The following is a 25,970-nucleotide window of genomic DNA, read 5'->3' on the forward strand; positions in this document are numbered from 1 at the left end:
ACCAGACACTTTTTTACCAACTATTTATATTAATTGCACCCAGTCTCTCTCTATCGAGCAGACACGTGTCCCCTCTCAAGAATAATAGAGTGGACTGGGGACGAGTAACGTTATTCGCTATTTTGAAGGTTAAAATCCCTCTCACTCTCAAATTTTCGATTAAAAAAAACTGCTTAACGTACCCGCGATCAGGCTCTTTTTTCTCTTTGCTTAGTGAAACCATGGTCGCTGGAAACGACAGCGACCACATGAGAGAAAATAGGAGTGTAGCTAAATTTGAACCTGATCTCATCGCAAGTTCCCAATAAAATGACAATGTAGACCAGCCAAGAATAATCTCTCACCATAAGTAAGATTTACATGAAGAAGCTATTTTAAAATTCTTATCTACTTCAAGTATCTCCTAGGGTTTTTGTATGGGCCCTTAAAATTTTCAGTTGCTCTTAAAATTTGGCTTCCGCTGAAATTGTTTACAAAATTTCCAAGGGTTCTTGTTGTTCGTGTTCGCATAATTTTTCAAGCTTGAATACTCGAATTTGGTACCGAAATTATAAATCTACCTCTGGAAGACCCTGGAAGGTACTGAACACCTATGCCTGGCTCGAATAAAAAACCACCAGCTTTAGAACAGGAATGCTCTTTTTGTTTGTTTGTTTGTTTCAATACAGTTGTCATTGTAGCCTTTCAATGTCATTCCCGTCCCTTGGCGTCCGTACCAAAGAGATTCAACTACCAATCAAGAGAAGATAAGAAAATGTGATCACAAGTCACCCATTCCCTTTGGTGAAACATTTTCGGTATCACACGCCCTACTCCAGAGAAAATCATCGAGTAACGACAACAAGACCCTATTGCTGACAAGCAGAGTTTCTAATCACGCTTCACTGTAACATCAACGCGGTGCCACGCATTTGACAGCACCCCGCGTAAGTTCCAGATGGGCGCCACGCTGTCGGGCTGCGTGTTGTACGATGAGTCCACCGCCTTCACACAAACCTCCAGGGCGTCCGCCCCTTCAGGCAGGGGCACTGTGGCTTCCCATAGTTTCCAGGCCCACGCGCGGCGCAGCTTATCATCCCCCTGTAGGTTAGCAACATGCCACGTTTTGCCGCCATCAAGAGACACGTCAACTCGGACGATACCTCTTCCACCCCCGCTCCACGCATAACCCTTTAGCGTGATTTCTTCATCGTCTGCAGAAATGACCGCACCCTCGGATGGATCACAGATTGCTGATGTAACTGGAAGATCTTGGATTGCAGGCGCTGATTTAAAGTCGACTGTATCCCAGTCCACAGACGGAGAGAAACCTTTGTAGTCATTTTGCTGCCAGTGACTAGAGCTCTCCACTTTGCTGGATACAATCTTCTTCAGCCATTTCACATTGCGCGCACCCACCACTCCTGGGGCAACAAGCCTGACAGGGAACCCGTGGTCCCGCGGGATCGGAACACCATTCATTTCGTAAGCGACAAGGACGTCTCTATCAGCGGAAAGCGCGGAGGTGACTGGGATGGAGGCCCCGTATGTTGAGCCCGTGATGTCGTGATCAGCGCCTTCAAACTGGATGTGTTCTACATCAGTTTCGTTAAGTCCAGCATACCTGTTGACGAAACAGCCATAATTAACATTGAAAAAAAACAACAACAATCGTGAACGTGAAAACAACACGAGTCTGCCAACTTAAGCCTGCTGTGTGATGACGTGATGACGCCTGGGTTTTGATAATATCAGCTGATGTAGGACGCGAAGATACCTCAGACGTAGATGATGAGTTTCGTCATATTCCAGTTGCGGGCTATGTTGTTCTTGTTCCCAACTGATTCCGTGAAACTATGTATTGTGTTTTAAAAATGAGAAACTTCGCTTGATAATGTTGCATGGGAAGAATTCCGTTACTTATCCGATCAATCTGAAACGCTAATTTTTTGTTTAACCACCACCCTTTTATGGTACTTTTGCCCTCTGATACGTAACTTGATAATTGCTAGCGCTTATATTAATTGCTTTGTTACTGATTTTTTTCTTCCCGACTTTTTGACTGTCACTATCACTTCATTTCAGTTCCAACGAAAGCGAACAGGTTTTTTATCGCTTTACCCAACAAGAACACAGTCGAACCTCCATGTGCGTCCACCTCTCGTAAGCGACCACCTATCCAAAACACTAAATTTTTCCTAGTCAAAGCCGAAAAGTTGGAACCTCACGTAAACGACCACCTCTCATAAGCGAACGTGACCACTTTTTGAGGTGACGACATTATAATTGTTCATTGTTTTTTACCTCTTGTAAGCGACCACTTGACACATGGTCTGATCTCCATGTTCGCTGTATGTCCTATGCTACTCTAAGTTTACGAAGAACTTTTAGTGACAACCTAGCACTGCTCGTATTGTAACTAGGAAAATACATGCAATAAGTTATCTTCGAATAAGTAGATATGTCAGACCTGTTCCCGGTAGAGTCCCCTTCTGGTTCGACTCTTGTAAGCGACCAACTCCCGTAAGCGACCACTAAATATTGGCATTTTGGGTGCTTATGGGAGGTTCGACTGTATTAATGGCCATGATTAGTTCATACTGCATGTACAACTGACCTGAGAATATCTTTCAAAGGCACTCCTGTCCATTCAGCAGTGCTTATAGCGGCTGCTCCCCAGTTCAGCCCTTTTACCATCTTGATTTTATTCATTTCACTTCTTCTGTTTCCTGCGCACTGCATTGTCGCAGTCACTGTGTGCTTTGGGAATTTTGTCTTCAGGTCCTAATAACATAAACACGAGTCTTTCTGATTAGCACAGGAAAGGTAAGTCACACTTACGCCACAGGTCACCCACAAGTCAGGAGTTCAACACTGATTTGATAGGCACAAGTTGACATGGGCTTCTTACCATTAACAAAAAGATCCAGAACTTCCGGTTATGGTTTGAACGCAACACACATTCCACCACCAGCAAATTTCCAAAATGAACACGGAACTTCCGAAAATTAGTCCCTTTTTTCTCGTTGGGACATTTGTCTTCCATTTAAGTTTCCCATGTTTTATTGCCATACCATCCAAATCAGGTTTCAACACGCATTACAGATGTCAGTGGACTATAAGTTAAGGCTCATATATTGTCTCACGAGAAGGTGGATCTGTAATGGCATTCTCACAAACGTCTATCAGCTGACATTATTACTAAATGACACAAAACAAGCTCCTAACAGCTGTCCGCGGTTGCATTTTTGACTTTCGGTTTGGCTTCTCTCATGTCGCTGTCGTTTAAGTTTTCTACGCAGTTTATCAGCCTTGCATACTTAACTTGTATGTTTATTTTTGGATTAATTAGATCTTTCATAGATCCTGCGATTACCAGAAGCATTTTTGTTCACGGTCCTTTGCCACTATTCACAAACAGAGCCCCATCTTACCTCAAGAGAAAGCTTAACTGCAGTATTTATTCCTTCACCAGAGATCTCCAACTCGTACATGTTTTCATCAATGTCAGGTACAGGAAGATGATTGCGAACAAAGAAGATGTCATTAGGAGTAACAAGGCTGTCTGTTAAGAGCTGCATGGGTGGCTCAGCATTGAAAGGTTTCTTTGTGTTGATCTTCAGAGCCGGATGACGAGCAGGGTCATTCACATACGGATCCTAAAATACAAAAAAAAACACCAATCACCAGACTATTAAATCTGTACACTTTCCCTAAATCATTACCTTAAAATGTTTCTCTTCATGTTTCCTCTCGATTAACCTGAGTATCAAGCTTTTCGAAGGGTGAGGGGGAAGGGGTGACGACACGAGGGAAGGGAACTACCTTCCCTTTCTCTTCTTAAAAATTTTAGTGACCAAGAAAATCAACTGAAATGTGACAAAAACAACATTGGGAAGATTTTGTTGGCAGTTCTGAACCTTTCAAGAACCCATTCTGCAAAGTATGGCAGAACTTCAACGAGATCTCGTTTGTGCAAAATCCTTTAAGGCGTTCACCGCATGAAGATGATCATCGAAGTTACCCACGTGCACTGAGCCATGCAGGTTGCTAAACTTCGGTATAAAACTTCACGTGGAGATTCTTAGTCACAGGAATGGAGGTTAGAAATCTTTATCTGCAATCTGTATTTTTGCAAAACCTAAAGAAATGTTAAATACAAAAATAAAACTTCGTCTGAATCATACTCTTTCCTTCGTCCGTTGTCGCCAATTTGAATTTCTGAAGGACTGTACTTTTTATTTGCCTTAGGAGTGGAAACTTAACATTCTGAGAATGGCATAAGTAAAGGCTGTTTTGACATGCACAAAAACAATACACGCACTATACTCGCGCGTGCACTTGGCATGCTTTACAGACTAGTTTAGCACTGAAGCATACCTTGATATCACTAGCTTGACGGGAGCTTTCATCTTTCGCTAAAGAACCAATCCAATATTCGTCCAACATGTCTAAAACATGTTGGTTATTGTGCACAGCGTACAGAGCCCAGAAAGGTTCTAATGCTCCACCAGCCGCCAAAATAATCTTGTTTGGCCCACCAGGATGGCTTGCAATAAACTCTGTTATGTCATACACTTGTCCTTTGTATGTCACCCAGATGCCTTTCTCATGTGTGTTGTGTTGAGAAACATCTTCCACAGTATAAACAGGAGCTCCTTCATTCCGTTGTTCTTTTTTGTGAGTAGGATTTCCTTCCTTAGCCTCTGAAAGCAACTGCAAAAAGAATCATGAATTTGGTATTAATTTTTTTGCCATTTCCAAATAGTTTAGTTTACTGATTTTGATTGGCATAATTATTTTTGAAACATCAAATAGATCTTTCTTCTATTTAATCTTTCATCCGCGGTTCAAAATATGTTTCATATATATTTACATTCATTTATTCATCCTTCACGGGCATATTACGAACTCACAATATGACCAGCTCCCAGTTGGCTTGATAGCTCAGTTGGTAAAGCACTGCACTGGCATCGCAGAGGTCATGGGTTCGAATCCCGTTCAAGCCTGAATGTTTTTCAGGCTTTCTTTTCGCAACTGCTTACGTTGCGTACTAACTGCGAGGATGTTTCTTCTATTTGATAATTATTTTTGTTAGGCAAGTTCATAAGAGGGACGTAAGTAGGCTTTAAAAGGGCCACTGTCATGGCGAGTTTGCTGTATTTTGGTCACAACTGCTCAGATATTTGACAAAGAACCTGTTTTGTAACATGAAATTGCTCTCACAACAACAGGAAGATAATATTAAGGATTTTCTCCTAGGAAGAACGAACTATAATCAGTTTTCACCGACTTCTCTAAAATACACAGGAAGAACATGAAAAAGTTGGCAAGTTGCAATCCACTTCTATCCTAGCCATCCGGGCCAAGCATGATTAATACTAGTTTCTGTGCACTAGTTGGATTATTGTTAACAAAACTCAACCATTATTTTCACGATTCCATTGAAAGAAACACGTTTTTTTGCTATTCCTAGTGACACTTAAAATAGGTGACACTGCCCCTTTACTATGCTGAGTGCTGCTTTGAATGTGACCGGGGTTCATTTTAGGCCAAGTACCTTAAGTTACTTTGTAATCGTATTTCCAGAGGGGAGGGGGATCTTACAGGAAAATCCTTTCCATGGGGGGGAGTATGGTTATTCTCTAACACTACACAACAGAAGACCATTGCAATTGTCTACACAACAAAACCGATTGCAAAAAATCCTGAAATATTCCTTCCACAACTGCTTAAAGCGCTTTGAGGTCATTTTACTGCATTTCTGTAATCTAGTTATTTAGCAATTTTCTAAATAATTGTTCTATACCTTTTAGTTATTCCTTCTTACTCATCAGCTTCCATGCAGTCGTTTTTAGGAGGTAATACGAGTCCCCTAAAAACGACTCATATGTTCATTCATTATTTAGTTATTTTCCTTGTCTTTCAGTTTCCTTTTACACCATACTGAGAGAGGGGGGGGGGGCGTAAGGGTTTGCGGTGAAGCGGTTTTGCGCTATTTTTGGTGCGGTTTTGCGGAAATTTTTATTTTAACCTGCGGTATTGCGGTTTTATATAAATTTTAGGCAGCGGAAATCGGTAAAAAAGTGTCTGCGGACCTCTGCTCTCTCTCTCTCTCTCTTAGTCCGTGGGGCATAAGGCCGCCTTTTCCAGTTAATACTTGATATGATTAATCATTTTATGACCTTTTATCCAATGATACGTCGACTCGGTAATTGTCGAGAGTCGAGGACTGTCGAGAGTCGAGAGTAACATGTCGAGACTGATATGTCGAGAGTAGAGAATACCGAGTCAAGAGTATATAATAGTTCATTGATTTTTTGGATCTTTGTGTATTTATTCAAGAAAGGAGCCATTGGTCATTAAATCGGAACACGGGATAAATACATTTGATGGAATTTTTCAATAATCAATCCTTCGCGTGATTGCGTGTGTACGGCGGCTTTCTTTGTTTTTTGACCTTTTTCACTGAATGACTGAGTGTTGGAAACACGCTTAACGTGACATAGTCACGCTCATCGGTAAGCTTATCTTTTTAAGACCATTTCAGACCCAGGAATATTGTGAGCTATCCTTATGTTATCCTTTCAGGGTTACGAAAGAAAGAGAGAACCAGGGTCAGCCAGCGAACGCAACTTCGCGTGTTTGTCTGCGATCGGCAAACTGCATGGACCATACTTTACTATGTGTAGCAATCCCTCCTACACTTTTGCTTTAACTAATTCCCGTCATGAAGGAGAGAAAACATATTCCCTAGTCTGATTTAGTTGTAGTTATGTGTTTGATCTAAATTATAAATTGACTAGCATTTGCCAGTAAGTTTAGTTGATTGAATTTTGTTCGACTGGGTACAACAGCAAGCTCTCAAGAAAGCTTTATCAGTGCTACACTGCTATTTCTATCCTGTCGGAGACTTCGTGATTCCTTGCGTGACTAGTACAGCTAGTTTTCTAAAGAGTCTAAACAATTTACGACAGTGATTGACACTTGATTAGCACCTAGCAATGACCAATCAAATTGTACAATACAGGTAGTATGAAGTTAGGGACTGTTTACAAGCGATTAGAGTAGCTCTTCACACACCCGCTGTAAGAGTGAATACGAGAAGCCATTAAAACTTAGGCAAGCTCAGTCGAGTGTATCCCCAGTAAACAGGGCAAAGTTTACGAGACGTGGCACCTCTGGCAACAAGACAATTATGAAGGGGAACAGTTAGGACCAAATTGGGTGAGTATAATCTCGATTTCTTTCCAATTTTCCCGACACCATTGGGCGACATTGGAGAATCTGAGCATTAAGGTAACGCAACTCGACATGGCGGCGGAAAGGACAAGCGCCATTGTACAGGCAGGGAAACCCGAAGCAATCGAAAGACAGCTAGCGACCCTGAAGTCCATCACCTTAGAAATTGATCAGATGCGAATTCAAGTGGAAGCAAGAAAACTAGCGGCCAAAGAAGAAATCGGCACTATCCAAGCGTTGGAAAAGGCGCACAACGAAGTTTTGAGAGTGTGTAAATGGCTGGATGATTGAAAAAAGCAAAAGGAAGTCCTCGCTCAGGAAGAGAAACTACTGTTCGAAGAAAAACTTTACAAGACCAAGTTGGAATTGCAAACAGAGCTTCAAGCGTCGCAAACACAACAAACATTCCACCACGCCCAGACGCCAAAAGACGTTAAAAAAAACTACCTACATGGACTGGCCACGATTTATTTATTTATTTTTATTTACCGGGTAGGTCTGTCAATCAACACTGAGCATTTTAGACATTTTAGATTTTGGGGACAATTTACCGAAAAAATCATAAAACAAGCGTTGCACCAATAACGATGTTTTCGTATCCCCGAGAACTACTCGACTCCAAGGTGAAACGAACAATAGAGGGGTTGCCTTTCACAGCAGAAGGATATAATCGGGCGAAGAGCATCTTGGACGAGAAGTACGGAAAAGAGTCCGAGATCGTCAAAGCGCACTCAAGAGAGATTTTGGAACTCCCCTCGGTGCAAGGCGCAAACCCGAAGAAGATCAGCGAATTCAGCGAAAAACTAGCTTATTACGTGCACACAGAACTGCGGAATGTAGAAAGATAACGAATCTGTCAGACCGCAAACAAATCCTTCTTAACAAGCGTTTATGTTTCAATTGTTTGTCCGGAAACCACCGCGCTTCTAATTGCCCAAGCAAAATCAGCCTGTCAACGTTGGAAGATACGCCATCACACGTCGATTTGCGACACTAGAATCCCAGCAAGCGATGCTCACCAGCAGATCCCAGCAGCCCAGAGGAGTCGCCTTGACAGCGAATAAAGTTGGAGGTCTCTTTTCGGTGATCGTGATAGAAGTCAATGGCAAAGTTAATTGAACTCCTCCATGTTATTGTTAATGGCATCAAAGGTCGCGACACTCGAAATCTTTGATCTACAGCTGCAATCAATCAACCATCAATTCACACTAAACAAAGCAGAACTACAATTGACAATCCTTATTACCGCCAACTCATCGCTAAACCCCAGGGGGGGGGGGTACTCGGGTGTATTAGTGACGGGGACGTGCGAAGACCTTTTTGGGGTTTGAAATTCTCGGCTTGGGACTTTTTTTGGGTTTGAAATTTTCTGGTGGACTTTTTTTGCTCTTAAGATTTTGGCGAGGACTTTTTTTGGGGTTGATGAAAATCGTGCCCTACCATTCTTGATTTTACGCAAAACGATTTCACTAACAAGTTTAAATCATGCAAATAAAATGACAAGACAAAGAATGAATGAATAAAGTCGGAATGAATAAAGTTGGATGCATGAAATGTCTCGCATTCTCTTGGTGTTTTGTGCTTTTATTGTTTTTGATGCTTAAAAAATTTGGACTTTTTTGGGGTTACCTTGTTGGCTGCTCGACTTTTTTTGGGTTTTCCTTAGCGTGACGGGACTTTTTTTGGGTTTCAAAATTTGGCCTCATTCGCACCTCCCCGTAACTAATATACCCAAGTACCCCCCCCCCCCCCCCCTGGGCGCTAAACACCGGCACTTGAACGGCGTTTTTGTTTACGAGGAGGACACCAGAGCAAAATTACCTGTGTAAGTGGTCCTTGGCAGCGGGGAGTACGCGAGAATTCAAACGGAAACAAAGCCAAGGATCGGGAAAGAGAATGAGCCCATCGCAGAGTTAACGAAATTTGGCTGGTTCGTCATGTCACCTGGCAAAGAATTCGACCAGAATGTCATGGTCCTAACACAGATGAGCCAAAGAGATTAGGAAGACCTTTACAAGCTTGGCGTTTGGAGATTGCGTGACATGTCAGACCACGACCAGACAATGGTTTTTGAAGAGTTTAAAGGACGATTAACGCGCTCACCAGAGGCCTGGTACCAGACCGCCCTCCCCTGGAAGGCAAATCGCCCAGAATTACCCTCAAACAAAGAAGGCAGCCTAAAGAGACTTCAGAGCTGAAACAGGAAGCTTCAACGTGAAGGTCATACAAGAACAGTTAAAAGAAGGAGTGATCGAAAAGGCGCCTCCCATCTCACAGCAAAAGGAGTTCTACATTCCACACAAAAACGTGATTCGCGAGACAGCCGAAACCACGAAGATGAGGATCGTGTACGATGGTTGTGCGCGCGAAACGCCCGATGCACCGTCCTTAAATGACTACCTGTACTCCGGACCTGCAGCAGAGAGCCTACCCAATAATCCTAGCGTGCACATCCGGATCCACGAGAGTGAACGAGACGCGCTTCGTTTCCACTGGCGAGCTGACACAAAGATAGAAACCTATCGGTTCACTAGGTTACTCTTTGGACTTGCTCCTTCACCTTCCCTGCTGGGCGGGGTCCTTGAATGCCACTTAGACGTCTGGACAGAGAAATACCCGGAAGAAGCAGAGCGTCTGCGTCGAAGTTTCTATTGACAGGTGCGGTCAAGGCGTGCAGCAAGCACAAACACGAAAGAAGATAACGAGTGAGTCTAAACTATTGGACGTTACATGGGACAATTTAGAAGACACTATTGCTGTGCAGTTCCGAAGTGGTGTTAGTGCACCGACAAAACGTGGAGCTAGCAAAGGTCTACGACCCTCTCGGACTGGCGTCCCCCACTACACTGCAGGGAAAACGAATTTACCGCGAAGTTTACGATTGCAAGGTATCATGGGACGCAGGTCTTCCACGGAACCTCTGCCAGGAATACGCTGGCAACAGTGGGAGCAGTTACTTCCGGCGGAAGTCACGACACCAAGGCCCTTTGTACCTCATCCCAACCAGTCTTATCGGTTAAATTACATGTATTCTGAGATGCATCAACCTGTGGGGTCGGAGCGGCAGTTTATTCAGTTGTTCGGCAAGAAAAGGGAACCAATTAAACCCTGGTTACAGCTAAAGCAAGATTAGACCAAGAGAGAATTAACTGTCCAAAGTTTGGAGTTAGTCAGCGCCCCACATGACTAGCAATTTAGTTGTCAATGTGAGAAACGCCTTAAAGGATTTACCTGAGCCCATGGTCTATGGTTGACTGGACAGCACTGTCGCCCTCCATAGGATATTAGGAAATGGCCAGTACCAACAGTTCGTTGCTAATCGTGTGCAGGAAATAAGACAACACCCACAGATCCAGTGGAGACATGTACCCACTGCGGACAACCCAGCAGACCTAGCAACTCAAGAACGCAAGGTTACCAATACAGAACTCGGGTGGAATAGCCCAACATGGCTCCGTGAGCCTGAGAGTTGGCCAGAGAACCCTGTTACAGTGAAAACCCATGCTTTGGAAGAAGTGCTTGGCCTAGCTAGCGAACAACCTAAGCAAGAACAAGACTTGTTTGACGAACTCCTCGAGCGGCATGATCTACGGCGAACTCTGCGCATCCAAGCCTGGGTGCGACGCTTCACCACTAACAGAGCGCGCAAGGGACCTTTAACTAGCAAAGACATACAAGAGTCAAACAAATGGTGGGTAAGAAGGGTCTAGTCCCAAAAAGCACATAACCTCATTTTGAACAGACCAAGCGTGAGCTTAACCTCGTTCCAAATACCGACGGAATACTCAAATGCCACGGCAGGATACAGGGCCAGCTGACAGTCTATTTACCAGAAAGCTTGTTGAAGGGATCCGTGCAGAGACCTTACATGGAGGTGTGTCCCTCACCATGGCAGCAGTTCACGAAGGATACTGGGTCCAGACCCTGAGAAAGCTGGTGAAGTCTGTGCGATCTTCTGGCCCTGGGCCGTTACCTACTGACCGTACTCAAGGTGGGGCATCCTTTGAAGTCATTGGCACCGATTTCGCTGGTCCAATTTACTGTAAGTTGGCCCGTAAACAAGAAGGAAAGGCGTACCTGGTGATATTCTCATGCTGTCTATCGAGAGCAGTGCACCTGTAGGGCTTGTTCCCAACCTGGAAACTAGTACGTTCCTGCCGTGTCTCCGACGACTTATAGCCAGACGTGGGCGTTCAAAGGTGATTTACTCGGATAATGGCAGCACATTCGTTAAGGCAGCTAAATGGTTGACGCAAGTACGAAGAGACGAGGCGCTCCACGGTTACCTGGAATCCCAAGACAGAAAGTGGAAATTCAACCTCAGCCGTGCCCCATGGTGAGGCGGTCAATTTGATCGCACAAGGTCATTGGGGGAGCTACCCTTTCCTGGGATGAGTTTAATGACGTGCTATTAGACAGAGATTCAAGTCAATCGCCGACCTAGAGTTATCAGTCCTGACACCAGCGACTTTCTTGTTCCAGCGCACCTTTCGGTTCCCCAGGCAACAGACTTGGAGAATTGGCGACAAGAATTTGCACAAAAGAGCCCGTTTCCTGCAGACCTGCAAGGACCAAATGTGGAGCAGATGGCAGAGAGAATATCTGAACACCTTGAGAGAACGTCACAGCCTTGTCCACAAGACATCAAATTACCAAGTTAGAGTTCGAGACGTAGTGCTAGTGCGATCTGACAACAAGAATCGAGGCAAGTGGCCACTAGCTATCGTCCAGCAGACCTATACAAGACGCGACCAACGAATCCATGGAGTGCAGCTAAAGACCAGCAAGGGAGCAGCTCTATCCCTTCAGCACATCAGTTAAACCCTGAGGACCGAGCGTTCAGACCAAAAAGAGCCGCCACGGCTGCGGCAGCTGCAAGAATAAAGGAGCTGGCTTCTAATGAAGAAACGGAACAATTACGAGCCAAGGAAGATTATGAGTAACTGTTGAAGAACTTTTCAAATTAGCTTTTCCATTGTCGGATAGCTTCGTTTAGTCTCTTTATTGTATGCAACTTTGTACACAAAGCCGCACAGAGGAGTGTGTCGGAGACTTCGATTGTTATTCCTTGGGTGACTACTACAGTTAGTTTTCTAAAGAGTCCTAACAATTTGTGACAGTGATTGACACTTGATTAGCACCTAGCAATGACCAATCAAATTGTACAATACAGGTAGTGTGAAGTTAGGAACTCTGTTTACAATCCATTAGAGTAGCTCTTCACACACCCGCTGTAAGAGTGAATACAAAAAGCCATTAAAACTTAAGCAAGCTCAGTCGAGTGTATTGATTGAGTTCAGTTCGTTGAGTGTATCCCTAGTAAAAGGGGCAAAGTTTCCAAAAAATCTAGTTCAGATGTGTAATTCTCAATAACCCCAGTGTTGTACTGGTTCTTGTTCATCTGTTCATTTGTCTTTTTATTTGATCCTAGTAAATCGCTAATTTTAACTCATAAATCTGTGTTTTCCTACGTCAACCGTTTCAGCTGTCTTACATTAGGTTGCACACAAGCTATAAAGTTTCGCCCCCTGGTGGCATTCAGCTTATCGGCCTTTCAGTTAGCCTTATGGGGATGCAAGCGTTTTCTTGGAACTGCCCAATTTCAGAAATACCCTATCATTCATCAATTGCTGTAATCAATGGTTCACAATTTAAATTTCCACAACACCACAAATTTTTAAACAAAATTGTGCCATATAGCTTCTGGTTTTTTAATCTTTGAAAGAATTAAGCCCTCGGAAACCTGTGTAGTCACACACTATATGCAATTAGTAATTATGACAGATAATAAATGGTTAAACAGACCTACCTTTTGTTTATTGATAACAAGACCCAGTCCAGTCAGAGTACCTACTAAAGCTCCAATAATTGAATAGTGAGATGATCTTGTTGACGCTGTATAGGAACTGCTCAGATTTCTCAACGGTTGTGAAAAATTCACTCTCGCTGAATACCTGTTCAAAGAAATTTGAATGATAACGTTGATTAAAAAATCAAAACAAAACATACTAACATATCCAAGAGGTAAAATGGTGCAGGTCAAAATTATAAGATTAGAGTTTGATCATTTGTATCATAGTCTACAGGTACAAAATTACAGTCTAATTGGTTAGAATGCAGTATGTCTCAAACAGGCTATCACTGCTTGAGCAGGAGCCTTGCTGTGTTGATGAGGTGTAGTAAAACCCACACCAAGTTTGACACAATTTTTGCAAGTGGGTGGGAGAGGAGAGGAGGGCCACAGATAAGGTGTTTTGTTTCATTTATCTTGTTACTCTTCAATCAGTTAACAGAAGAACAAAGTTTATTACCTGGAGCCCCTAGGGAGCAAAATTCGTGCAGCGCGATTACACAGAGTTGACCTCCAGACCAAAGATGCCATGGCAATGGAAAATCTTCCAAGATTAATCTGCTGCTGCAGAAACAAAAAAAAGACAAAATTTACACTGACATCAACTTATAACTAAGAGAGTAAAAAGGAAGATCTAGCAAAAAGAAAAAAGTGACAATTTGGATAAAAGCTTCTTCAAGGAAACGATATGGCAATAGTACCTGTGCTGCAGCAACCTTCAGACCTGATGCAGGAGTTTCAATAATTGTCTTAGAAGCAGACAGTAAAAACTGCAAAGTTGCTAATTTGCTTAAGGCATTTCAATCTTTATTTGAATGCTATTAATTTGAGAGGAAGTAGGTGGCAATTTATGTGAATTTGCTGATGGCAAATTTTTCTGGTTGCCAGCTGTTACTCAAACCACTGGTGATGCCCACTATATACTCCAATACCTTAAGGTTACCCGGTGCCTTCAGAGGTGTCTTTAGAGGTGTTTTGCGTCCAAGCGATGTAGCGTGTCCGGTTTAAACTGTAGATACCTGAACCCTTATATCAAATTAAAGCTTATAGAGTTGGCTATCCAACTAAACCAAGAATTTTGAAATAAAATGAATTGCCGAATTTTTAGCGCTCTTTTCTCGAATAAATTTTTTTCACTTGGAGGAGCCACTTCAAAGAGCTAAAACTCGAAAGGAATTTGTTCGTTTGCCTTCAAATTTGGACAGTAGCTAGTTAAACATATAAACAACAAAAAAGTGTCTGCGAATTTTTTCTTTCGAAATATTTTTTCTCCGAGAGCGATTTTTGTACGATTACTACACATTTTTTTCATCCTATTTCAAAAATGCTCTATAATTTTTCACTACTATTGAATGTGGCAAAATGCAGACACTTTTTTTAGCGCTTTGGGTCCGGAAACTGAGGAGCAAATTAAATTAGCAAAAAACAAAATTCACTTTGACTTGTAGCTTTAAAAAGGTGATTCGGATGCTCACAATTAGAGGTCATGAAAAATTTGACAATTTATTTTATTTCAAAATTCTTGGTATGGTTCGATAGTCAGCTCTATAAGCTTTAATTTGATATAGGGGTTTAGATATCTACAGTTTAAACTGGACGCGCTACATCGCTTAAACGCGAGATACCTCTGAAGGTATCGGGTAACCTTAAAAGTTAAAGAGTTACTCCAATACCTTAAGGGTATTTCCCTGACAAAAAATATGTGGAAAAAAATCTAACTACTTATTACATTATTATAATTTGTTTAAAATGTTACATGGATCTTAGAGGTGATGAATTAACGTTTAGCCAATGAGAATTGCATATTTTGTTTCACCATTAATGAACACTGCAAGTCTCCATTCAGTAAATTTGAGGTTTTTCCTTCACAATCAAGATCAAATGGTCAGCACCAATTAAGCAGAGTAATCTCACCACATTTTGATCAAAAGGGGAAACCTCAGTCAGAAACATACTCAGGAGAGCATTATCCTGAGGTCTAAGGTACATTTAGCAATTAACGGAAGTCATGTTTGACCTGTCACCTTTTTAAAATATCTACAGAAAATTCAGAGAACGCGGAGAAAACAGTCAACAAAAACGTGCAAAGGGCAATCCAAGGGAATACTGGATTGGCTCAGTTCTTGGGTGCGGGCTATGCTGACTCATTACCTAGCACCCGCAAGCAGTCATGCATGACTTCAAATGTTGAATTATGATGAATTGTCACCTCTCATGAAGAATTACAAACTTGTCGAATGTTGAATTGTGAAGACCAACTTTGTTAACTTGAATATCGCATTGTCCACTCAAATGTTAAATTGTCAACTATAATGTAGAATTCCCAACTTGAGTGTTAAATATGGTGAACTTGAATTTTAGCTACAGAGTTGCCAATAATCAGGATACAAAAAATCCCCTGGCTTTTCAATGACCACAAACCAACTTTTAACTGACTCTATCCAAAACCAGAAAAGCTGCCAATGAAGCTCAGAAAACAGTTATACTGTACCTCATAAATATTTTGTTGATATGATGTACCTCTGCCAACAAGAAAACTCTTTCACAAACATAATTTATGGCTAAACAAAAAACTATATTCCTTGACTTTTCACTCACTTAAAGGTTGAATTTAGAAATTCCCTGACTTGATGCAAGATTTTCTGACTTTTACCTGAGTTATTTTCCATGACCATTGCAACCCTGGTCTCAAAATTTATTCTGTTGCCCATTTAGGTTTTGAATGGAAGTTTCAAAATATACATTCAAGTATAGACTTATTGCCTTTCACTGGGCCAGTTTCATGATAGCATCATATGACTGCCAGAATTCATTTTCTTTACAAATTCCAATTTTGTTATCTCAGTAGGAAGTAAAATAATGTTAATAGTTCTAAGCAGCACTTACCGATGTATTTTCCTCTCCCAAGTACCAATCCTCTCCCTACCGATGTATTTTCCTCTCCCAAGCCTAATTTAACTAGCAGAGCTCTTCAACCAGTGTTATAAATTCTACTTCCCCTATTTAACTGCACAGAGGTAGTGGCCAACACGAAAGCCTTGCTCCATAGGCCACTACACACTTCTTCCGTAGAAGGTAAAATCATTCAATAAATTGCTCTGCATGTTTAATCTTTTTCTTACTATAAAATATATTGTATTTCGTTCGAATATTAAAGCGTGAATAAAATTGAATTGAATTCTGCCTCCATTACCCATAATCCTCTTATACTGTGATATGACCTGTCTATTGTATGAATTCGAGAAGATTTTGGTATCAACTCGGCGTTCTGTTTAATTTGCAGATTTACTTCGAGGACAAAAAGGCAAAACCTACATAATCATTAAGCAAAATAATAAAAATTGAAGTCCGTCGCCCAGTATGGGAAGGCGAAGAGAAGTTGTCTAGACGCAAGATGTTGCAAGACGTCGCGTTACAACTAAAGCTCTTAAAAAAGATAATTAATCTACTTAAAATAACCAAATTCAAAGAATGTTTGACCCTCTAGGATAACTTCTAGCTTTCTTGACCTACCTGAAATGAAGAAAAAAGTTTGAACTGACACAACTTGGTTAAACTTTTGGCTCTTCTTTACACTCACTTGTAACGCAATGGTGGTCACGAACCTGTCCCGTGAGTAATTTCGGGTGCACAGGAAGTGAGCTGTAAGTGAATGCCACGTAAGTTTGGAAGGTCGCCGGCCGAGTGAGTGTCTGATCAGTTGTTGCTTAGATCATGTCGGCATGCTTCCATTAACAAGTAAAGACAGCTTCAAAAGCGATGATTTCAAACCAGGAGTGAGGCTTAGTTCACGAATATATGAATGGCTACGGTAAGTCATCTCAACAGCCTTTGTTTTTAGAACACTCCGGCCAGTTGGTTAATGGCCATGTGTTTGGTTGAACTCACGTTAATTTTTTACGTCTTTTTGATCTTCATAGAGAGATATTTGCCAGCGAGAGTTCAAGGAATTTATTCTTGTTCCTTCTTCTTAATTTATCATTTGCGTTTGTGGAGTTAACGTACGGAATATGGACCAACAGGTAATATAAATAAAGCGTCTTACTAAACATGTATTCGTGTGGTAAATCTCACTGTAGATCAATTTGAGGAATAAATTATCACGTTTCTTTTCAGTCTTGGCTTGATCTCAGATTCATTTCACATGTTCTTTGACTGTACGGCGCTCTTAGCAGGCCTTATAGCATCAGTTATTTCAAGATGGGGCAAAAACGAACGATTTTCTTATGGGTGAGTTTATTGTTTTATATTTGTTATCCTTGGCATTTAAAGCTTGATATATTATTTCATTGATCAGCTGTATATAGCCAGGAAAAAATAACTTCTGTTGTTAATATTGAAACAGACGCTTGAAAAGAACTTCTGATTCTTATTCAAATATTTTTTTATCCACAAGAAGTCAGATTACTTTTCAAGACGTCTGAAAGCTGTCATTTTAACTTGACATCTTTCCTCACATGTTAATTTAAATTTTCATGTGAATTGAGAATTTATTGATGGTGAAGAATCTTGTTACACTGGACCCCTGTTGAGATGACAGCGAACCAACCATAAAAAACTGGTCAAACGAACAGCTTTATATATGGCTACAGGTAGATGATAAAACACCTCCATTAACTTTTGTCTGAGAAAAAAATTGGGTGTAATACTGATCTTAGGGCTACACTCTGCCGTAGTAATAAATTCCACTTTTGGCCAAGTCTTTAAGAACGCTCATCAGCTGTACACCGATTTCATGTGGATATAGGGTGTCTGCATGACAGCTTTTCCGTCAGAAGTACATTTCATATTAATATTTGTTTTTCAGCAAAGGGCAGATACAGTCAACTGTTTAAAAACAAGTTACCATATCCTTCTTCTTCTGAGACAATTTTTGTCTTGCAATGTCAGTAGTTATTCCCACCATTTGAGAGATAAGAATTCTCATCGCTTATGATTGAGAGGTGGCAATTTTTGCGTGATAACGAACATAAAAAAAATTGAGTAAAAGGTTTTCAAGCAGATTCTACTCTTTTATTAATAAAACTGAAATAGGTTTTGCAAGAACATGACCTTAATAATCCAGCTGTTGGTTAATAACAAACAGGTCAATATTAAATTTAAATACTTAAGGTTACCATATACCTTTGGAGGTGTCTCTTGTCCAAGTGATGTGGCGCGTCTGGTTTAAACTGTAGATACCTAAACCCCTTTATCAAATTTAATGCTTATAGAGCTGGCTATTAAACTCTACCAAGAATTTTGAAATACATTGAATTGTCGAATTTTTAGCGCTGTTTTCTCGAATCAATTTTTTCACTTGAAGGGGGCACTTCAAAGAACTCAAAGGGAATTTGTTCATTTGCCTTCAAATTTGGACAGTAGCTAGTTTAACATCTACACAACAAAAATTTGTCTGCGAATTTTTTCTTTCAAAATATTTTTTCTCAGAGAGCAATTTTAATACAATCACTCCACATTTTTTTAATCCTATTTCAAAAATGTTCTGTAACTTTTCACTGCAATTGAATATGGCAAAACGCAGACACAGTTTTTTAGCGCTTTGGGTCCTGAAACTGAGGAGCAATTTAAATTAGCGAAAAACAAAATTCGCTTTGACTTGTAGCTTTCAAAAGGTGATTTGGACGCTCACATTTAGAGGTTGTGAGAAATTCGACAATTCATTTTATTTCAAAATTCTTGGTATAGTTTGATAGCCAGCTCTATAAGCTTTAATTTGATATAGGGGTTTAGGTATCAACAATTTAAACTGGACACCCCACATCGCTTGGACATGAGAGTCACCTCTAAAGGTATACTGTAACCTTAAAATACTTCATGTAATATTAAATGGATTGGTCCAGCCAGGATTCTCATTGGTTATGTGGTTCTGTTAATTCTGACAATTTTCTGCTGGGATTGAACAACCACACAGAAATGTTGGCATTAACTTAGCAATCTGCATGACAGGAGATTTCTCCATCTCTTGTTTTCAGTTCCAGAAAATATCCATACTCCTCTCTGCAGGAAATTCCATTTTACATGTAGCTTCATAACTCTCTGTTAGAAAGTTATGAAGTTATTAAAGTTATTAAAAATTTTGGCTTTTAAGGCCCCCCCTCCCTATAGGAATTTCCGATGACCTTCCATGGAGTGGGTACGGATTTTTTCTGGAACTACAAATGTATAAAACATAGTTTCCTTTTCCTGAAGCAAAAATTCTGATGTTGCTTTTAGAGGGCAAACTCTAAATATCATTTTTCATTCTCAGGTATGGAAGAGCTGAAGTGATGGCTGGGTTTGTGAATGGATTGTTTTTGGTGTTCGTAGCTTTTTTTATCTTTTCCGAAGCAGTCGAGGTAAGTGGAATCTGTGAGTGCATCAATTCAGCACAATGCGATAAATTGCCCTGATTTCTTTGTACAATCAAATTCATATAAATTTATTCATTTACCCCAAATTAATACTAAAATTAAAATTACCTTAATTTCTGTTTTACATAAAATGTTAAGGGTAGAAAGACTGTGACCTGACACAGTATATTCACACTGTACTGGATTGATTTTCAAGTGTTTAACAGAATTTGTGTGACTGTGTGTAGGACTTTAGTTCACACTAAACCTGCTGTTCCTGCTTCAGAAGCAAGAAGCACAAACTGGTCCATTTTCGGGCCCATAATGGTCTCAAAGCTATACCTGTGTAGTGTGAATGCTGCCCTTTATTTGTTCTTAAATTACACTCACTTTTGTGGTCTTTTGTCACAGTCACAAACTGTGCCAGTAAATTAGGGTCCATGTTAGTTTTGCTCTGGTACAATGAAAGCATAACACATGCACTTTGTCACTAGCTTTGACTCTATAAAGCGCGCGAGAGCATCTGTTTATGATTCGCGCGCTATATAAATAAAAAATTATTATTATTATTATTATTATTATTATTATTATTATTATTATTATGTTATACAGACTGTGACCATAAAGCATTGTACTTCATATTGAAATGACATTGAAAACTGTCTTATATTTTTCACTTTCCAGCGTGCTCTTCATCCACCAGAAGTCAAACACGAAAGGTTGTTTGTTGTATCAGTTTTAGGATTCTTTGTTAATCTCATTGGAATCTTTGTTTTCCATCATGGTGCAGCCGCAGGTAAACATTTTTACAGTAGAATATGTTTTTCTAAACCTTGTGATATGTTAACCAGAAGCTTGGCATGTTTTCACAGCTACACTCAATTACCTGCAATATACCCTGAGCTGGAAATTAATATCTCAATCCTTTTTTGACATTGTGTACAATAACCAGTTGTAAAAATAAACACAAACAATTCACTGGCTTGAACAGGATTTGAACCTACCTGCATGACCACTGTGATACTGGTGTAGTGCTCTACCAACTGAGCTATCAAACCAACTGGGAGCTGGTCATTTTGTGAATTGGTGAATAAATATACCCATAGAGATTAAAGAGATGGAAGTAATGTACATACTTGTATGTTTGACTGCTGACGAAAGAATTAAGGGGAAGTATCGTGGGGTTCTTGGTATCTTTGTTAAAAATGATGAAATAAGACCTTCAAGTAGCTGCCAAATAATTATTATTTTAGAATGACGAGAGGAAAGAAATCAACTCAATTCTTGACAGGAACAACTCGTGATCTATTCTAGCGCATTTTAGAAATAAAAATGTGAGAAATTGAAAAACATTAGCTTAACATTTTCAAGTTTCAATCCATACCGGCCTACTCTGTCTCTTGCCAAAGGCAGTAATCGACAGTTTTATTGCACAGGGATGATAGTAATTATTAATAACAAACTTGACAATTATTTCTTTGTTTCTGCTGACAGACAAACATTTTTGGGTTTGAAATGACAGCAATTTTACGTGATACTTCCCCTTTAATAAATAAATGGGCATTGAAGTTATGTATGCAAAGTTTTGTTGCTTTTGTGATTGATTGACTGATTGATTGATTGATTGATTGATTGATTGATTGATTGATTGATTGATTGATTGATTGATTGACAGGACATGGACATTCGCATGGCCATGGTCATGGTCACAGTCATGGACACTCACATGGTCATTCTCATGGACACACACACATGAATGGAGGACATAACCACAGTCATGATGCAGGTGTGTTTATAACAAGATTAGTGGTAGGGTACCAAGTAAGGCCTTCTATTTTTGCACTAAAATGTGTAAAACTAGGTGGTAGAATTTTTTGGATGAAAGTGCAAAGATGTTTGAAGCAACTTTTAATAATTTCTAATAATATTCTTTGCCTTAAAGGGTGTTCACACAACGAAAAAAAAGAAGAAGTATCCACTAGCAAAATAATGGAGGGTGAGTGAATAGTGCTTTAATAGCATATTGCTTTATACTGTTCTTTGCCTCAACAGTCGAAAACTTAAAGTTGACAATAATTATTTTTAATTAGCTCAAACCTGCTTTGATAACTGGACCTACATGTAGCTCTGCTAAAAAATCTTTTGGTACTACATAAGTTCTTTAATTGGCCTCTCAGAGTCGTGTGACCTCTGACTATAGAGTAACAACAGCACTGAAAAAATACCAAGAATTCTGGAAAAGACTATGACATGACTTTCAACTTTGAGACATGATCCGATATCTTAAAGGATTTTCTGAGATCCTGCAAAATCCTACAAGATGCTGTTGGTAGTGTCCTACACAGGCTGCTAAAATGGCATTAACATAACCCAATGACTGGCCACAAGGCACCCATAATCTGATTGGCTATGCAAGGGCATTCTAATTTTTGATAGGCTGCCCTGGAGACACTTGCAAGAAAAGTTTGCTGAGCTCACAAGCCAATAATTGTCTAGCTGAGTTAGATCAGAACAAAAGTATAATAATATCCATAAATATCCATATTTAATAAATTTGTTTATTTCTTAATAAATGTCTGTAGGCTGCAAAGCTGAGTGTATTATTTTAAACTGTCTTGATAATTTTCCTCATGGTTTGTTAATGTATTGTCTCTTAATTCCTATTCAGGAGTGTTTCTTCATGTAATGGCTGACACTTTAGGGAGTGTAGGAGTAATAATATCGGCAGGGCTTATACACCAGTTTGGTAAGAAAATTTGTATATATTTAATGGATTCCCTGCAAACAAGTTATCCTTGAGAATGATGTTTTAATCAGTAAATGACACAGACATACTCGGAAAAAAATCTGAGCACTCCTATCAGGAGTCGAACCTAAGACCTTCCGATTACTAGTTCAGATGCTCTACCACTGAGCTACAGGAGACTTGTGGGAGCTAAAGCCTTTAAACTAGGTTCATGGGGCAAACAAAAGTTATCCTTTTTAAAATAATCATTTTCTTATTCGAACCTATTCCATCCAACCCACTTCTTTGTTGCAACTGTGCCTCTCCAAACAGCATCTCTTCTAGTAAGTACGATTCAATCCTCTATTATTGTTATTGTAGGCCTCCACTTTCCTGTTAGACTGTGAGCAGTCTCTTTCCTTTCCTAAGTTTTGTACTACGTGATGGATCAAGTGAGCAACGAAGTTGCTCCCCAATCTGTTCTCACTCACTTTTCTAATTTGTATAATTTTACTGTCACTTTGCGCACATGATCTGTGGAAAAAAGTACAACTGCTGGCAGTCTACTTTTCTGACACATCCACTTTGAGCCTTTGAGAGATTATATAAGAGATGCACTGTATAAATCAGAACAACTTTTACTGGCATTTTACGCATTAATTATATCATAGCTTGGATAAAATTAATTAATATTGAGGGTATTATTAAATTTGTGTTTCTATTTGCAGGCTGGATGTTAGCCGATCCAATCTGTTCCATGTTTATTTCTGTTCTTATTGTGTTTAGGTGAGACATGTAAGGGAGTCATAAGCTGCAAGCAACTTTTATTTTTCTTGCAGATTTTGTGTGCAGAATGCACAAGTCAAAATCTCAAGAAATGGAAGAGTCTTGTTAGGCATGCCATGGAATCCAATTCAATTTAATGTGCACCAACCTTAATCACTGCCCCTGAGTTGTTATATTGTTGGTCTATACTGTGATAAGGATTGGCACAATTTCTTTTTTAAGACACTTGTATCTCAGTAGCTGTCTGAGCTCAGTTGAAAATAGAATTTTTATTGTCGGCAGCATTAACATTATACTCAGACACCCACTTGCACCACTTAATCTCACCTTCTGTGTTATGACAAGATCTTAGAAATTTATCAGTTTGAAGTGGGATTCTTCTTTTTTCTTTCTTTTTCTCATTGAATGAAATCTTGATTTCACACCCTTGAAGTGCACTTAAATATGTCAGTAAAGTGATGGTTTTTCTATTTTATATTTGTAGTGTAATCCCACTTTTGAAAGAATCAGTTGGAATTTTAATGCAGAGAATTCCTGCAGGATTAGAGAAGAATGTACATATTGCTTATCAACGGGTTAGTAACAAGTTGCTTTTAGGGCAACTTTTCAAAAAGTGAGCAGATGAAATAATGAGATATGTTTGCCAAGAGATACTAAAAATAGGGCTTCTCTGTTCATCACTGTGCTGACAATTAACTTTTGGTTAGATTAACTTTCCGCTATCAAAGGGCAAGCCCCTCCTTCATTTCGCACCTTTGCGAGCGTGAGATGCAAATTTAGATGCTGTTCAGTTGTGACAAATATGCCTCTAAATTTTATAGTTCTGTATCACCACAACAATATAAGATGTCAAGTTTTACTAAGCCAATTTTATCGGTAAAAACCGATGAAAAAGGCACATGTTGTTTGTCGGTTGTTTGCGCTCTGATGGTTGATTGACAACTGAAGGTGAGAATGGCCTGGCCAGGCCCCTTTTATACCAGAACTTCCTGTTTAAAGAAGGCATGGCTAATCTTATTTTCATGATGCTCTTTTAATTTTACAGGTGAATCAAATGGACGATGTATTCAGCATTCAGGATCCTCATTTCTGGGCCCTTAGCAGGTACAGTCATTATGAATTGGTTGAAACAAACCTCAAGGCATTGCAGAATCCCTTGATTTAACAAGGACAGCTGGCAACCGTCATGACAGTACTTTGCTATCATAGGAGAAAGTGACTAAAAATAGCAGTTGAATTGGTTGGTATGAAACCAGAAGTCAGTAAATAAATTGTTCTGGCCAATCACTGTAGATAAGAACAGCGTTATGAACCAATCAGTTAACCTGAAACCAGCTTAAAGCCCAGGAAACTGAAACTTGTGCAAGCAGGTCACGGTTGGTGATGGTTTTACTTCTCATTGGTAGAGAAGTGGCGAGTTTTGCTAACCAATCACAGAGTGAAGAAAAGGAAATCAGAGCTGTGCTTTATAAACAGTTTTTCGGTATTTTAAAGTCATTATACTAATACAGCTGTAATAATTTTGAATTTGATTTTGTTACTGCTAATAATTTAGTAAATATCAAATAACAAACTGCTTTTCTGTTTTGTTGCTAGTAATGTCTGGATTGGGACACTGCGGTTATTGGTGGCACCAACCGCTGACACACACAAGATTCTCAGTCAAACTCATCACATCTTTATGGAGGTATGACGTCATCATCATTGTTATCTAGACTATGGCACAAGAAACTAAAGGAAGTGGTCAAAACTACTATCTACTATACTCAAACAGGACCCACCAAACAGATGGTGATCTCTGCCTTCAGCCCTCCCCACCCAACCTCAAAAGATGGTGTCCTTATTGCATAGCCACCCCTCTATCCAGCAGTAAAAACTAACAATGAGATTCAAACCTCACTTTTCTTGTTTATCTAGCAATGCTGACTCTTGTTAGGTGAACATTTCTGTGGCAACTCAAATTTTAACACCAATAAAATTTTGTCAGTAATGTTCATGAGATAGGTGGTGTCTTCAATAACCCCCCCTACCCCAGACAATGTGGGTCCTCTTTGAACAAACTTGTTATGACTTCATACGGCTAGTGATCCATATTAGTTTTTTTTTTTTTTTTTATGGGAAGGCTTCACCTGTCAACAAGGGTATACTTAAAAATCCTTTGGGGTTGGGGGGGACCTTGTGATAGAGCAACAGAGAGGGGGTGGTTGCCTGATGCTGTAGAAATCAGAGATTATATGCCGTTTATGTGTCCTCTCTTTAGCCGGTCGTTTTCGACTTTAACATACAAAAAATACCTTCTGAGAATTGACTTTTTGATTTTCCTTCTTCCGCAGCTTGGTGTGAAACAGCTTTACGTGCAGATTGAACATTCCTATTAACATCTCTGAAGAATTAACATCAAGGAATCACACAGAACAAAGAAATGACTCCTTTTCTCCAACGCTAAAAATTCTTTTCAATTAAACTCGAGTTTTGGGACTTCATCTTGGCTATTTTTTAACAGCTTTTAAGCCCTGGGATAAAGAAACAATGCGGTTATATGGGTTTTGAAATCCTGTGACGAAATTTTGCCCCCGTCATGATCATTCCGAGCAGTGAATGAAAAGAAACCAGGATCAAACATGTCCTTGTAACAAACTCATAGCGGTATGAAATAACTGGTGTAAATGGCCTCCTTGAATCCGGACCAAGGTCCACAGTGTTATTTGATTACGTATGCACAAAAAAATTAATAATTTATCGAAGCGATATATTATAATACAGCTGTTGTATGTAAATAAAAAATCTTCTCTTCATTTTGTCAATTTTACTTTGGTAACTCTCCCAAAATTAATTTAAGAACCCCAACTAATGCAAGAAAAGTTTTAATATAATAATTGTAATAATAATAATCCATTACGTCTGTTAATGGTCTCCAATAAAGAGTATTATTATTATTATAGTTAAACTTTTGAAAACTTATCGCCGATTGGTTGCTATTTGTTTTGTTGTTTTCTTCTTTCTTTTCGATGAAAAAGTCCTGACAAGCTATTTATAGTTAAATGGTGCGTTATTC

General features: G+C 39.8%; 2 protein-coding genes across 4 annotated transcripts; one reads left to right on the plus strand and one right to left on the minus strand.

Moving 5' to 3' along the window:
• Window positions 1–355: 355 nt before the first annotated feature.
• Window positions 356–16,684, minus strand: LOC146474285 (sulfite oxidase-like). Of its 3 annotated transcripts, none has more exons than XM_085117166.1 (7): window positions 16,586–16,684; window positions 13,533–13,636; window positions 13,031–13,175; window positions 4,360–4,695; window positions 3,414–3,638; window positions 2,597–2,763; window positions 356–1,603 (listed from the first exon to the last, which is right to left on the minus strand). In XM_085117166.1, the coding sequence occupies exons 2-7, from the start codon at window positions 13,601–13,603 to the stop codon at window positions 871–873; spliced, it is 1,677 nt and encodes a 558-aa protein (XP_084973292.1). In that variant the 5' UTR covers window positions 13,604–13,636; window positions 16,586–16,684; the 3' UTR covers window positions 356–870. The 3 variants fall into 3 exon arrangements, with proteins under 3 accessions (XP_084973292.1, XP_084973294.1, XP_084973293.1); XM_085117168.1 differs by having other exon boundaries at window positions 642–1,603; window positions 13,533–13,633; window positions 16,586–16,659; XM_085117167.1 differs by having other exon boundaries at window positions 642–1,603; window positions 16,553–16,636.
• A 29-nt stretch (window positions 16,685–16,713) lies between these two features.
• On the plus strand, window positions 16,714–25,710 carry LOC146474286 (zinc transporter 7-A-like). Its single transcript, XM_085117170.1, has 13 exons — window positions 16,714–16,883; window positions 16,993–17,094; window positions 17,189–17,302; window positions 19,323–19,410; window positions 20,089–20,200; window positions 21,080–21,190; window positions 21,347–21,400; window positions 22,073–22,150; window positions 22,858–22,915; window positions 23,400–23,490; window positions 23,961–24,019; window positions 24,512–24,602; window positions 25,249–25,710. Exons 1-13 carry the CDS (start codon window positions 16,795–16,797, stop codon window positions 25,291–25,293), a joined length of 1,092 nt encoding a protein of 363 aa, XP_084973296.1. The 5' UTR covers window positions 16,714–16,794; the 3' UTR covers window positions 25,294–25,710.
• Window positions 25,711–25,970: the final 260 nt, after the last annotated feature.

Source organism: Pavona decussata, unplaced genomic scaffold, assembly GCF_977016875.1.
Source record: "Pavona decussata unplaced genomic scaffold, jaPavDecu1.1 SCAFFOLD_90, whole genome shotgun sequence".
NCBI classification, from domain to species: Eukaryota; Metazoa; Cnidaria; class Anthozoa; order Scleractinia; family Agariciidae; genus Pavona; species Pavona decussata.

What these genes read in the sequence shown, in the direction of transcription:
- LOC146474285 (XM_085117166.1), bottom strand. Translation starts at nt 13,603, where the DNA reads ATGGCATCTTTGGTCTGGAGGTCAACTCTGTGTAATCGCGCTGCACGA. An exon ending in TTGCTCCCTAGGGGCTCCAG is followed by an intron (nt 13,176 to 13,532) that starts GTAATAAACTTT and finishes TTCTTTGAACAG; the next exon opens with GTATTCAGCGAGAGTGAATT. An exon ending in TTGTTATCAATAAACAAAAG is followed by an intron (nt 4,696 to 13,030) that starts GTAGGTCTGTTT and finishes TTCTTTTTGCAG; the next exon opens with TTGCTTTCAGAGGCTAAGGA.
- LOC146474286 (XM_085117170.1), top strand. Translation starts at nt 16,795, where the DNA reads ATGCTTCCATTAACAAGTAAAGACAGCTTCAAAAGCGATGATTTCAAA. An exon ending in CCATCATGGTGCAGCCGCAG is followed by an intron (nt 20,201 to 21,079) that starts GTAAACATTTTT and finishes ATTGATTGACAG; the next exon opens with GACATGGACATTCGCATGGC. An exon ending in TAACCACAGTCATGATGCAG is followed by an intron (nt 21,191 to 21,346) that starts GTGTGTTTATAA and finishes TTTGCCTTAAAG; the next exon opens with GGTGTTCACACAACGAAAAA.